Source organism: Sorex araneus, chromosome 1 (genome assembly GCF_027595985.1).
Source record: "Sorex araneus isolate mSorAra2 chromosome 1, mSorAra2.pri, whole genome shotgun sequence".
Classification (NCBI taxonomy): Eukaryota; Metazoa; Chordata; class Mammalia; order Eulipotyphla; family Soricidae; genus Sorex; species Sorex araneus.
Genome location: NC_073302.1, coordinates 88,711,994 through 88,727,027, shown reverse-complemented (window position 1 = coordinate 88,727,027; position 15,034 = coordinate 88,711,994). Strand labels below are relative to the sequence as shown.

The 15,034-nt window shown below is 39.9% G+C and overlaps 1 protein-coding gene across 1 annotated transcript in view; it reads left to right on the top strand.

Moving 5' to 3' along the window:
* VPS13A (vacuolar protein sorting 13 homolog A) overlaps nucleotides 1–15,034 on the top strand; it is a 224,877-nt gene that overhangs the window by 123,775 nt on the left and 86,068 nt on the right. Inside the window, exons 40-44 of the mRNA XM_055124029.1 lie at nucleotides 6,966–7,058; nucleotides 7,564–7,917; nucleotides 10,388–10,489; nucleotides 12,691–12,849; nucleotides 13,003–13,258. Of these exons, the coding sequence (XP_054980004.1) occupies nucleotides 6,966–7,058; nucleotides 7,564–7,917; nucleotides 10,388–10,489; nucleotides 12,691–12,849; nucleotides 13,003–13,258 (964 nt within the window). The remainder of the gene's footprint in view (nucleotides 1–6,965; nucleotides 7,059–7,563; nucleotides 7,918–10,387; nucleotides 10,490–12,690; nucleotides 12,850–13,002; nucleotides 13,259–15,034) is intronic.

Below are 15,034 nucleotides of genomic sequence, written 5' to 3'. Positions count from 1 at the left end.
TTTATTTATTTTGTAAATTTGTATGTAAATTTAAATCAGAAGTGTGAATTAATGTATGCTAATATATTTTTAAATTATCAGGAAGTAAATAAATTCTAAAACTGAAAAATACACAATTTACAATTTAATGAGGTTGAGGAGATACACTTTAAGAGATTTAGACTTTAAGCTTAAGTTGTTTTAAGGTCAATTGAGAAAACTTGAAGATAAAATATGAATAGATCTTTTAGAATATAAAAGTGTGTAATTAAAATAAACTATTAAATGAAAAAAAAAGAGAATATAAAAGTGTGTCTTGTGTCAAGACAAGTTTTTGGCTTTCTGTTAAATATATATAATGCTTAACTATCTGCATGAATAAATAAAATTTTTCAATAAAAATCTCTTCAGATGCAAAAATATCACCTGAGTAGATGTAGAAAATTTCATGTACATGATGAAAATTTAATGTAAATAAAGCATTCAATAGTGAAAAAAATGTAAGCTTAGGATAAATAAACCTTTCTGAATCTAGTAGAGGACAGCATAAGCATCATGAGTGAATGTCTTATGCAGTGGCAAAGTGCTGGAATATTTATTTTAATTTTAAAAAGATATTCCTTTAATGTTTTCTTCAAGACTGGTTTCAAAGTTAGGAATTCCTGGGGCAGGAGTGATAGGAAAGCAAGTAAGGCATTTGCCTTGCACCCAATCATCCCAGGTTTGATCCCCAGATGTGGCCCCCAAATAAAAAACAAAAAGCGTTAGCAATTCCCTTAGCTGTCGCCTGGCCATACAGCTGGTTGTCATTTCTTCACATCAGAGTGATAATCTCGCTGGATACAGAATTCTTGTTTTGATGTTCATATTATTGAGTTTCTTTCCCAGTATTCTCTTCTGGCTCCATAGAGTCTACTTTGATAACTCAGTTGTGAATCTTAAGGGCTTTCCTTTGTATGTAAGTTCCTTTTTAATCTTACTGTTTTCAATAATTTGCTCATGTCTTTGGCTTTTGTCATTCTGATTCTAATGTGTGTTGTAGTTTTTCTGTTTGGGTATTTTTTTTTTGCTGGGACCCTTTGGGCTTCTTGAATCTGCATTCCTCAACTCTGGGAAATTCTTAGCTATGCTTTCTTGATTGAGTGTTTCTTTATTGAACTTGCCTTACTGTTTTTCAGGTAGAGAAAGATGATGGAATTACTCCTTTTGTTCTTGACTTTGTCCCATAGTTTTCTGATGTGATGTTCATTTTCTTTCAAAATTTTTCCCATCACATGTTGTCTTATAAAAGTTTTTTGTGTCTTGGAGCACCTCGATTTTTTTCCTTAGCTACTGCTATTCTGCTCCTTAGACCTTCTGTTGTGTTTCTATCACCAACCAATACTCTTAATTTCTGTCACTTCTGCATGTAGTTTTATCATTCCTGATGTAGTGCTTTCTTGTGCCTTACTGATTACTTGTGACACTGTTTCATTAAACATCTTCAGCATGGTGTCATGAAAGTCATTCTCTGAGAGCTTATAGAACTGGTTGATACTGGTAGAGCCTTCCCTATTCCTTTTGCAAATTGACCTTTGTGGGGTTTTGTGCATCTTCCCCATCGTGTCTGCTGCATCTTTGCAGTTGGCCTCCCTGGATTCTCTTGGGAGTTAGGCTGGGTGTTGCTCTCCTCTACCTGACTTCACCACTGTCACAGGAAGTAGAAGTATCAACTATGTGACGTATGATGTTGTTGGCCATGAGGCTTGTGAGATGTGAAGACGGCCAGCTGTACAGGTAACAGGGGACAGGCTTCTGGGGCTCTTCTGAAAGGGAGCGCCCAGAAAGGCCCAGAAAGATAGTTGTGTCATATATACCAGGAGGGCGGGAGGAGCAAACAGAGGTCAGAGGTTCAGGAGATGTGGAAGTGGCCTACTGAGAAGATGACTTAAAACTTTTTAACTTTTTTTAACATTCTGTTCATATACATTCTATAACATTGTGTATACATGTCCTTTTGGGTTGAAGTTAGAGAATTTGTTTTGTTTGCTTCTTTTGTTTGTGTTCAGACAAGACTTAGAAAATTAGAAGAGGCTTGGTGATAGTCTAGAGGTTTGTCACCTAGTAGAGGCCCTTTTCTCTATGTAAGGATCTCTTCCATTGCCCATACGGAAAGCCATATTGTCTTCTTTTAAACCTGTAGATCTTTTCCCTCTTGTTGTAAAGAATACAGTTTCAGCACAAAATTAAAGATCTTTAATAGTTTACTTCATTAAGTCTGTATGTGACTTCTTGCTCTGAGGATGTCATAATAGGCAAGTAAATAATATCTTTTTTAAACTAAGTAAAACCTGTACATAATGATAGTTGTGTCAGATCAGAATAATTGCAGCTTTAAATTTCCTCAGAAAAATATAAACTTATTAGTCACTAATCCATAACAATTGCTAGATATATCTCAAGTGCCTTTGTCTTTTTGGGTGCAGTTTAACTGTTAACTGCCAACTGAAGGTCTTGGCAAATGACTTAAATAGATGAATAGTAACAGATTTCTGCATACCAGATGCTCATTGGGGGCGGGGCAGGGGGTGCTGGTGATGGTAATGTTAACTACTTAAACAGATCACTGTATCACTGTCATCCCATTGTTCATCGATTTACTCGAGTGGGCGCCAGTACTGTCTCCATTCATACCAGATCTGAGATTTTAGCACTCTCTCCTTACTTGTCTTCCCCAGTGATTGGAGGCTTCTTTCAGGGTCAGGGGAATGAGACCTGTTATTGTTACTGTTTTTGGCATATTGAATATGCCACGGGGAGCTTGCCAGGCTCTGCTGTGCGGGCGGGATATTCTAGGTAGCTTGCTGGGCTCTCCGAGAGGCATATATATTTATTTCCCTCTATGATGTGTCGTGCAGCCCTTGCATAGTATATGAAAATATCCATCCATGGGTACAGCAGGGAAAGCACTTGCTTTTCTGGGTTCGATCCCCAGCCCCGCCAGGAGGGATCCCTGAGCGGAGCCAGGAGTAAGTCCTGGGCACAGACGGGTGTAGCAACAGAGCCCCCCACCTGCATCTCAGACAGCAGAACTTGTAACGCCAAAGCCTCGGGATTCCAGAGCTGTTGTACACACTGTCAGACCCCCGGTGCTCTCTCTGGAGTCCTGCCCACAGTCCCACCAGGGCGTGCCCGAGGGATCTGGTCCCCGACACATACTGTCAGCACTGCAGGCCGCAGGACAGCCTGGGGCTGGGAGTGGGGAGCAGGGACACAGGGATACAGGGGTGCCTGCAGCCCCTCCTGCCCTGACAGGGCCTGTCTGCTCTTTCCGGAAGAATGCTGTGCTCATGGAGGCTCAGCTGCAGCAGCTTTTCTGAGCACTGAGTTGGCGTGACATGGAGTTGAAGGGTAGTAGGAGCGGAGAGGAAGGGGCAGCTGCTGGCAACCAGCCAACCAACATAAACATATAGTATCATGGAAAATAATTGTGACCAGAGCTGTTTGTTTTGCTAGAAATATGTTTTATTCACTTGTCTCTATATTCTGCTCTCATTCCTCCAGCTTAACTTCAACATTACTTTAACAGTAGTTTGAGGAAGAGACGAGGCAACATCTCTAGTCTGACTTATAATTACTATTATTTTGCCAGAAGCAGGCTCTAGTATCTAATATTTTTTTCTTCAGCTAAGAGAGAAAGAAAGGATAATTTATTTGTATATATTCATGCTTCATTCAGCCATAATAGAAGAGAGACTTGCTGCAGAATGTCCACTTCTGGCCCTGGGCGAAGCACTGGAAGGGACTGCTTTGGATTGAGTAAGGAAGGCCTCAGAGGGGGTTGTGGTGATCAGATAGTGCTCTAGATCCATTGAGACAAATTCTGGACAGCATGTGGTCCTACCTTGTGCCAGGGTCTCTGGTCTTTATATCTCCTGTTTTAGTTCCTGTGGCTTTTATGGGTGCACAAGCCTGGTGGTTTACTTGGATGTCTGAATAACTCGTCTTTGTGCTTCAGCTTGTGCCTTTGCTTCTTCCTCCGTGTGGCTCTCAGGGCAAAGAGGCTTCTAGGAGAATGGTACTAACACCAAGAGATCCAGTGTCCGATTTTAATAGGAACTTCCAGAATGAGATGAGGAACCACAGTTTTAATCTTTCTGAAGCTTCTTTCTGGCGTTTGAGTCTCCTTGAGGTGTTTCTTTCTTTTATAGTACTTTACAGCAGAAAGGAGGAGCCAACATATGGCCATTCTAGCTAGTCCAAAACTGTCTGGCTGAAGTTTGTAGGCCTCCCTCCCTGCCCCCCACCTCCCACTCCCTGCCATTCTCCCTTACCCACTGCCAAATATATGGCCTGCTTTCACTAGGTATCGCCAGTAGCTGATTCACTTACATATTTTTCTTTTTGCATTGTTATCCATCAGCTTTGTATTTTGAAATATCTTGGGCCCACTTCTCAGCCCACACATTTGATTGCCTCCCTTGGACTCTGTCAGCCCATGCTACCACTTGCCTCCCACCCTGCCCCTGCAGGTGATTCCCGGTGCACGCATGCTTTGCTCCTCACCTAGGCTCCCTGATGTCAACCTGTATGTTACTTGGTGTACTCCGAGTCGTTCCCTGACCCTCTCCTAGTTAGAAATCTGGGCCTAGATCTACCCCCCATGAGCCTTGCCAAGAGAGCCTCCTAAGCCAGTATGAGAAATTAGCAACACTGTAAACACGAGTCTGGTGGTAGGAGCAGAAGCAGGGGATCACTGTCCACACCACCTGGGACTTGGAGCCCCACGGCAGGAGACTGCAGGAATAGGGAGCAAAGCTTTCGGCGATGGGAGCAGGAGACCTTCGCTACATGAAAGATTTGGATGCTCTCTGAAGAGGACTTCTAGTCTTCCAGTCCTTCCAATCTTGACAGAACTGAGGAACTCATTGAATGAGACAGCAAATAAACTTGAAAGAAAAATAGAAAAAATTTAAAGAGTTGATTCAAACAGAAATGAAAGAGTTAAAGAATATAGTAGTAGAAATCATGGCAGAATGAAGAATCTGGAAAATCCAATCAGTGACCTCAAAGATAGGTACACAATGTCAGTTAAGAAATAACTCAAAAAAGCCTTTTTTTTTTTAATGAAGTAAAGTTACTGTAATTGAGATGGCAATAGGAAGAATCTCCAAATTATAGGAATTCCTGAAAGACAGAGAATAAAATGAAAGGGGCAGAATGACCAGTGGAAGATATTTCCAGGTGTAAGGTGTGCACTGATTCAGGAGACCCCAAGAGAGTCCAGCAAAATAAAGTCAAACAGAGCAATTCCAGGACACACTGTAGTCATGATGGAAAGAACGGGAGGGAGGAGGAGAGAGAGAGAGAGACAGAGAGAGGAGAGAGAAAGAGGGGAGAGAGAGAGGAGAGAGGAAAGAGAGACAGGGAGAGAGGAGGGGGAGAGAGGTGGGGGGAGAGAGAGAGCGCTCCATGAAGTGTTGAAAGAAGTGAGGCAGAAACAAAGGAAAATACAGGACATCCCATGATACTGCTCAAGGGGAACTGCACAGTGAGAAGGAAGTGCAGTGTTACATTTGGAGTACTGAATGAACAGAGCCTTCAGCCGAGGATCCGATCCTCTGTGTCATAGGGCTATCAGTTAGGTCTGAGAGAGGGGTAAAGAGAGTGTCAGAAAAACAGCAACTGGAGGAATTTATTACATCCAAATCAGCTCTGCAGGACTCCTATAAAAAACATTTCCAATGGTAGAATGATCTAAGTCCTCATAGAAAAATGGAAAGAAATTTCTTCACCTCAATAACATCTCTGAATGTCAGTGGACTTAACTGTCCGCTCAAAAGGCAGAGTGTCTGGATGAATCAGGAAACAATATTTGACCTGGCACTGTTTACAGGAAGTACACTTGAATTTGTAGGGTAACCACAGGCTCACTCTCAGAGGACAGGAAGCAGTCATGCAGTCCAGTGGTAGGGGCAGTCATATTTGAAGCAGACCAAACGGCATTCACATACATTTTAAAAAGTAGTAAGAAATAGAGATGTGCAGTACATACTGGTTAAATTAAATCTATTAAGAGGACTTAATTCTTATCATATTTTTACTAAATATCATATATTTACTAAATGAAGGGACAACAGCGTTTACGAATCAACAGCTAGTAGACCTTGAAGAGATACACCAACAGAAGCACAATAGTTCCTGAAGACATTAACACCCAAATTTTGCATTGAGCAGGTCAGGAAACAACCCTAAATGAGGTACTGGAAGAATTGGGGCTAGAAAATAAAAACCATACAGTTAATGAACATCCTTACTCCTACAGATTTAGTAGGGGCAGAGAGAGCAAGGCAGTTTGACTATGTGACCTAGGGAGTCTGCCCCACCATCTGGAACTCACACTGACTTTGATTTTAAAGTGGACAGACATGAAACTTATGGCTTTTCAGTTGTGTGTGTATTTATGATTTATATATATTCTAGATTTTTGAGCTTTAAATTTCGATGATGAGATTTTGGACTGTGTTATTAATGCAATGAAGCTGTTGTGAACCTTACTGTAGCTGAAATATTTTGCATATCAGCTGGAAGAACTTTGTTACTGGCAAATAGCAAAATATTTCTTGCCATAATTAAGTGTAATTTAGTTAATGTATAATTAAAAGTTAGTTGACTGGTCTGTTGTTTCTTCATCTTTTAGAGCTTTTTCTATGTAGATTATTTCAATTCAGTTTTGTAATAAAAGGTAGAATAAAATTTTATTCAATAAAAGCAGAATACGTTGGGTTTTCAGTATATTTAAGCATATTTATGAAATCCTATTTGCTTAATTATTTCTACTAGTATTTTATTGATTTGATAACTGAAGCTATGAAGAAATGTCATTTAATTTGTTTTTTAAAAAGTTATTTTGATTTATTTAACATAAATCTTAATGTTAAAGAAGAGATCTTTAGAAATATTTTTAAAGAAAAATGAATTTAGTGGCATTGTTTTCATTATTACAGGTTTTGCAGCCCTGTGACTTATTTTTTCAGGCTACTCAGAGCAGTACAAATCCACGAGTAGTTGATGTGTCAGTAAAATCCCTGACACTAAAGGTATGTTAAAATGTAGTCTTTCAGATTTTTAGTACATTAAAAAAAAAGTCAAACAGAAATAAACTGTTGTTAAAGTATTTAACAAAAAAACAGTCACAATGCTTTTGAAAATATTTAAGCCATGTCATTTAACAACATAATATAATGTAATTTACTGTTTATACTAAATATAATAAATTTGATTATATATTTGCATGCATATTCAGTTATATATTTGAATAATGTATTCATATGCATTTGATTGCTCCTGTTACCTAGTATTCCCATAGCATGTGTAGTGAAGTACTGGATTATTTATTATACACACATTATACAGGTATTTAAGATTAGCTACGCTAATCTGAAATTGGCTTATTGGAAAATGTGTCTTTTACTTATATCTTTGATTTCATGGCAGAAATTAATTCAGTATTCTTCCTTTTTTTTAGGAAATATATTTAATATTTGAAAGTACTTTTGAAAGTGGTATATGGAGTTTTTTATTTTAATCTTTTTTCTCATTTAGGTTTCACCAGTTATCATAAATACTGTGATTACCATAACTTCTGCACTTTCTACATCTAAAGAAGTTGTTTCAAAACAAGAGGTTTCTATGGCACATTTGTGGGAAGTGAAAGATACAAAGACTTTAAAACTGTGGTTTCTTGAAGAAGCAAGTGAAGCTGAAAAAATAGTTCCCTCAGCTGAATTGGTACCCACTGGAGAAATAATGAGAGTGAACATTGATTCTATTTTTATAGTTCTGGAGGCTGGAGTTGGTCATAGAACAGTACCAATGCTTTTGGCAAAATCACGGGCTTTAGTGGAAGCAAAGAATTGGAGTTCCCTTATAAATCTACACTGTCAGCTGGAGTTAGAAGTAAGATTGCATTGTATTATGCCATTTTCTTTTATAACATATGCTACACAGAGAGTATTTGGAGTATCTTAAATATATAAATTATTAATATATAATTTGTATATATAAATTTTAAATTGGAAGAAAGTTTATAAATTGCTATTTTAGATTTAGTGTCTTTATTTAGGGCTGGAGCGATAGCACAGCGGGTAGGGCATTTGCCTTGCTTGCAGCCAACCCAGGTTCGGTTCGATTCCTTCGTCCCTCTCAGCAAGCCCAGCAAGCTACCGAGAGTATCCTGCCCACACGGCAGAGCCTAGCAAGCTACCCATGGCATATTCAATATGCCAAAACAGTGACAAGTCTCACAATGGAGATGTTACTAGTGCCCGCTCGAGCAAATCGATGAACAATGGGAGGACAGTGCTACAGTGCTACATGTATAAATTGCTTATACTGTTAAAGTACATATAATATTTAAAAGTTTACATTATGTTGAACTTTTCTACTTTAGTGTGGCATGTTAATAACAGTTCAATTGAAGATTGTTTTCTAAAATTAATATCTTTAGAGTGAATTTTTTAAGCTTTTCCAAAAATATAAAGAATTAGAAAGCTATACCTTATGCTTTTATGTCTTCCAGTCTTTTATACTCCAGTGAGAGTTCCAAAGTTTCTAATTTTTGTTCATTCTTTTATTACATAGCTGATAGTTCTTTGACCCAACTTATATTTTTCTCTAGAATTCGTCTAGAATTATCACTAGTGAAAATTTAGATTATATTTTTCTTTGTCCAGTTGAAATGAATCTGATATTCTACCCTATATCATTTAATATGAATTTTTATAAACTACCATTTTAAATGTGTTGATAGAGTTGTAGTCCAATATCATTACACAGATCACAAAATCCCGTTGATTGATTTGATTGATCTGATTGATATCATATCATGAATCACAAAATCCCATTGATCGTCGAATTTCTCAAGTGGTCTCAGTAACCTCTTCATTCGTCCTATCCCTGAGATTTTAGAAGCCTCTCTCTACTCAGCCTTCCCAAGGATGCCACATTGGAGGCTGTTTCAGGGTCAGGGGAATGAGATCCAGCTTGTTACTGGCTTTGGCATATGAATACACCATGGGAAGCTTGCGAGGCTCTCCCATGTGGGCAAGAAACTCTTAGTAGCTTGCCAGGTTCTCCTAGAGAAAGAAGTAAGTTATAAGATATCTTGCAGGGACTTTGCGTGCGTTGCTTCTGGGAGCTTGTTTTTTAGTCTCTGGATGTTGGCCGTTGACGGGATTACACACACCTGGGTTCCTCTGCCAGTACTTTCATGCGTGAGTCGTCCAAATGGGTGGAGAGGGGCCTTGAGCACGGCTGTGGCTAGGTTCTGTGGTCTCTAGCCGCCAGGAGCTCTGCTCGGGTGGGGGGGAGGGAAGCTGGAGCCCATCCCCTCCAAGGGGCCCCAGGGAAGACAGCCAGGCATGCGGGCAAGAGACTCTCTGCCAATATAATGGAATAAATTTTAAATTTTCAGTAGATTTTTGTAAATTTTGCTAAATGATTAGCCTGTAAAAGAATTTCAGGGAATTTAAATATTAAATTGTATCACACTGTATCACTGTCATCCCGTTGCACATCGATTTGTTCAATTTGTTCGAGCGGGCACCAGTACTATCTCAATTGTGAGACTTGTTACTATTTTTGGCTTATCGAATGCGCCACAGGTAGCTTGCCAGGCTCTGCTGTGCGGGCGAGATACTCTCAGTAGCTTGCCAGGCTCTCCTAGGGGGTGGAGAAATCGAACTCGGGTCGGTTTGCCTTGCACTTGCCACGTGCAAGGCAAACGGCCTACCCACTGTGCTGTTGCTCCAGCCCAAATATTTAAACACCTCTTGAAAATTTTAATTTTCTATTTGAATTGAAAATTTAAATTTACTTGTTTAAAGGTTTTTGAAAAGTGAATGGTAGTAGAAAAACATATTTTAAAATACCAGTTTTAGGGGCTGGAATGATAACAGCACTCACATTGCATTCAACCAGGCCAGATTTGATTACCAGCACTGCAGAGTCTGCCAAGCCCCACCAAGAGCCCAGAGTGAGTCGTAAGCCCTGAGTGTTGCCTGGTGTGATCCCAAAAAGAAAGAGAAAAAAAAGAAAAGAAGGAAGGAAGGAAGGGAGGAAGGAAGGAAGGAAGGAAGGAAGGAAGGGAGGGAGGGAGGGAGGGTGGGTCAGTTACATATACTAGATGATCACTGAACTAATTTTGGTATTTAGCTTGCTGGGAGTTAAGAAAAAGTGCTCAAGAGAGATTTTTATTTGGACTATATCATCAGTACTAGACTTCGAAGTTTGTCACGTAAGGTCGATGCTTGAGGGAGGTGTATACAGGAAACTACTAGATTTTCAGTAGTGATAAGAAGCAGCATGAAAAATGGTTCTAGGAGATGCGGAATGCCTTATTTTAAAAAATTAAAAATTCTCTCTGTAGGTCCATTATTATAATGAAATGTTTGGTGTGTGGGAGCCTTTGCTTGAACCCTTAGAAATTGATCAAACTGAAGATTTTAGGCCATGGAATCTTGGAGTCAAGGTATGTTTGTAGTTAGAAAATGTTTTTTCAAAAATTGAGGGTATTTACACCTCACAAGACACTTTTCATAAAGAACCTTGCGGCCTGCTTCCCTGTTTGCCTTTAAAATGTGATTTTTCAAACCAATGGCGAATGTAATTGCTCCTAAAGCAAATAGTCATGTGACATCCTATGTACTATAAACTGTTCCAAATAGTCCACCCTGGTCAGGAGGAGCTGTCTAGTTGAATCATTTAGAGAAGTATGGAAGAAGAGGGAGTTAGAGTTACGTGGTCAGAAGAGAACCTGGGTTTCTGCAGAGGGGAGTGAGCCGAGAACACACATTTCGGTTTGAGCCGTGGGTGAATACTTAGACTGAGAGTGCGTCCTACTTGGCTTCATAAAGATTGTTTCATGGTAGGGCTTTGCCTGAAATGCCCCTTCCTGGGACTTTGTAGATGAGAGACAGTTGCTAGGGTGTTATCACAGGGGAGAGTCTTTGAGTTTTGATGGTCTTCTTCATATTTTTATATGGGCTTTTCATTTCTTTGGGAGCTTTTCTTTTTCCAAGGGGTCCACCCTTGTCTGGTTGATGCCTCAATAACAGCATCTCCAAAAAGCTCAGCATGATTCTCATGCTAAAGAGGTATTTGCATTTTTTAAAAATTTTTTATTAATGAGTCACCGTGAGGGTACAGTTACAGAGTTCCATGCTTGTGTTACAGTCATACAACACTCGAGAACCCATCCCTTCACCAGTGCCCATTCTCCTCCACCAATGGTCCCAGGGTCTCTCCCACCCCACTCCGCCCCTGCGACAGGGCATTCCTTTTTGTTCTCTCTCTCCTTTTGGGTGTTGTGGTTTGCAATGGAGGTACTGGGTGGCTCTGGCTATCGTGTTCAGTATATAGTCTGCTTTCAACCCGCCTCTCCCATCCCAAATGGATCCTCCACCACACTTTTGTTGGTGTTCCCTTCTCTATCTGAGCTGCCCTCTCCCGCAGCATGTGAGGCCGGCTTCCAAGCCATGGAGCAAATCTCCTAGTACTTATTGATACTATTCTTGGGTGTTAGTCTCCCATTCTGTAACTATATTCCGCAGATGACTGCAATTCTTCTATGTCTGTCTTTCTCTTTCTGACCCATTTCACTTAGCATGATACTTTCCATGTTGATCCACTTATATGCAAAATGCTGCATAGTATTTCATTGTCTAGATGTACCAAAGTTTTTTTAACCAGTCATCTGTTCTCGGGCATTCAGGTTTTTTCCAGATTCTGGCTATTGTAAACTGTACTGCAATGAACATACAGGTGTAGATGTCATTTTGACTGTACTTTTTTGCCTCTCTGGGATATATTCCCAGAAGTGGTATTGCTGGGTTAAATGGGAGCTCAGTTTCTAATTTTTTGAGAAGCGTCCATACTGTTTTCCAAAAAGGCTGAGCCAGTTGGCATTCCCATCAGCAGTGAAGGAGGGTCCCTTTCTCCCCACATCCACGCCAGTAGCAGTTGTTTTTGTTCTTTACATTTGAAGTAACCTTTGGACTACTTCAGGGCTGGTATCTAGGCGACTTCATTAAATCACACTTTCGTTTTATTCTACAACAACTCACCTCTGCTCCTGCAGCTCCTCAGCCCCTCTTTGTAGCAGTGGAATGAGGAAGCCCCAGTAATGCCTGCCTGGCATGGGGCTGGCGTGGGTTCAGCTCCTTGCGCCTCTTCCGAAGGTCTCGGAGCCCACAGGAGCGATCCTGAGTAGAAGTAAGCCCTGAGCTCTACTGGGTGTGGCTCAGAAACAGCAACTTAACCAAAGGCATACATCACCACCTCAGTTATGTTCAGCTGGAGTCAGTCCTTGAAAAGAGAAAAGAGAATGTAACCAAGAAGGTCACCAGGAAAGTATCATAAACCAGAGCTTTCCTGACGTAAATCGGTACATTGCTTCTACGTGTTAAAGACATAAGGGTTTGTTGTAGTGAGGAAGACCTTCATACAGAGGAAAGTTTCCTTTACACATTAATGTTTTCCAGAGGGCAGCCTTCACACAGCCTTCAGAGCCTATAAAATAACCCTTACTTATGCTGGAAAACAGTTTACTCCCCTATACTGCATTGGAATGGAGATTCATCTATTGTTTAATTTTCCCTTTGCAATATAATATATGTGGTGCTCCTAAGAACAAATTTTTCTTACAGATCTATAACTTATATGTCATTTTAGATTAAAAAGAAACCCAAAAAGGCCATTTTTGAGTCAGACACTGAAGAAGAAAATTACAAAGTGCCAGAATATAAAACTGTGATCAGTTTCCATTCGAAGGACCAACTAAATATTACATTATCCAAATGTGGTCTTATAATGTTAAATAATTTAGCCAAGGTAAGGAAAGAATTTTGTAGTTTGTTAAGAGTTGGTTTGATTACTAGTTTGATTCGATCCATGTATTTTACTAAGTAAGTCTCTTATCTGGTATCTGTTAGTGTCCTGTTTGCCGTTTACTTTTTCATAGTGACTTGTGATGTTTCTCACCAGGCATTCACAGAAGCTGCCACTGGGTCTTCAGCTCCTGTCCTTAGGGACCTCGCACCATTCATGATTTTAAATTCTCTTGGACTTACAATCAGTGTTTCGCCAAGTGATTCTTTTAGTGTACTCAATACTTCTAAGGCAAAAGCATATACATTGAAAAATGAAGAGAATTTAACTATGGACTATGCTCGAACTAAAGACAATGATCACTTTAATGCCATGACCAGCCTAAGCAGCAAACTCTTCTATATTCTTATCAGTAAGTGATCATTTTCCTCAGGTTTGGGTTTCTAGTTGGACTTTGTATCTTATTTTGCTGGAGTAATATTTTCTAGGCTGCTTTGTTTAATCTGCTTACTAATAAGTTGGGGGTTCTTTTTTCTCTTTCATGTTAATGATTTCTTTATATTCTAAATATTGACTGTTCATGACTTTAGAGATAGGTAATTTACTGCTTTATGTTTTGGAGAGGGAAGATATTAGGTCTAATTATTGCTCACCTGTTCTAATCACAGCTGTTGATAACTTTCTAGTCACATGGTTGATAACAGTAATATTCATGTTATAAAATTTAATTGCTGAGTGAATTAAAATTGAGGCTTTATTTCATTGAAATAATACATTTTGGTAGTGGTTTTTACGTTCCACCTGTTGAGTTGAGAGATTTTTCCTTTGTACTTTCTGCTTTCTAGACATTTTTACTTTCATGAGAGGTAAAAGTAAATAAATTGGTGTATTGTCATAATACCTGTTCATTATAAAATTACATAGTCCCAGGGCCTCACCCATACCACTTTCTCATACCTGTATAACATGTAAATGTTTGCAGTCATGTAAGTACTACTTAAATAAATGAATTTCAAAGATGTAAATGAAATATAATAAAAAGTTAATGTAAAATAAAGTAAATGAAGAATTAGAATAGTTATTGAGGAAGTTAATTTGATATGCCAGGAGGTTATGAAAACTATTTTGTATATTCTGTAGTCAGAAAACTGTACCTAAAAATAGCCGTTTCATTTATGGTCATTTAATCAAATGATTCACATCATTTTCATCAGTATTTTCTTGCGGAGAATAGGGGGGATACTGGTCTCCTGAGCACTGTTGGGGCCTCGGATCCTCAGATCCTCCCTGAAACTCCCAACTGGGTGCATGTGAGGCACCCTCAGGTGCTTGGGGTGTCCCCAGACTGCACTGCCGATGCTTGGGGACTGTCTGGCATGGGGTCAGCCATGCTCCGGGGGCGGGGCGTGTGCAGGACTAGACCTCAGCCCTGTGCCGTCTGTCAGCCCCAGGCTTGTTTCTGAGGTAGCGTTCTGTGCAGTAGGGTACTTAGATTTATGAAAACAAGTAATTCACCTCAGAGCAATGCATGTAATTTAAACATATTTTGGATTATGTTTATTTTCAAAAATCTTTGTTATCAAAATATCCCCGGGCTGGAGCGATAACACAATGGTTGGGCGTTTGCCTTTCACGCGGCTGACCCAAGTTCGATTTCTCCTCCCCTCTCGGAGAGCGTGGCAAGCTACTGAGAGTATGGAGCCCGCGCAGCAGAGCCTGGCAAGCTACCCATGCGTATTGGATATGCCAAAAACAGTAACAATAAGTCTCTCAATGAGAGACGTTACTGGTGCCCGTTTGAACAAATCGATGAGCAACGGGATGACTTAAATCCAACCATCAAAATATATCATAGATTTTAGAAAAACAAAAACTGAAAAATTGCAGCTACCTTGGTAATTGCCAGTGTTGGCCGAGCCAGGCTCTGGCCACTGTGTCAGCAAACCAGACATCCCTTTTTTGTATATTTAATAATCCCTTATGTGAGTCATTTTTGTTTAGATACTTTCATTAATTTTTTTTATTGGAGCACACTTAGCATTGCTGAGGGGCCCAGGGACACACCCAGAAATGCTTGGCCCTACAGGCAGCCCCTACACTGTGGCACTTGGGTGTGTCCTCTCTCTGTGCTGTGGCCGTGCAGTGCCAAGGCAGGTGTCAGCCAGTGTCGCAGCACGTTCTCTACCAC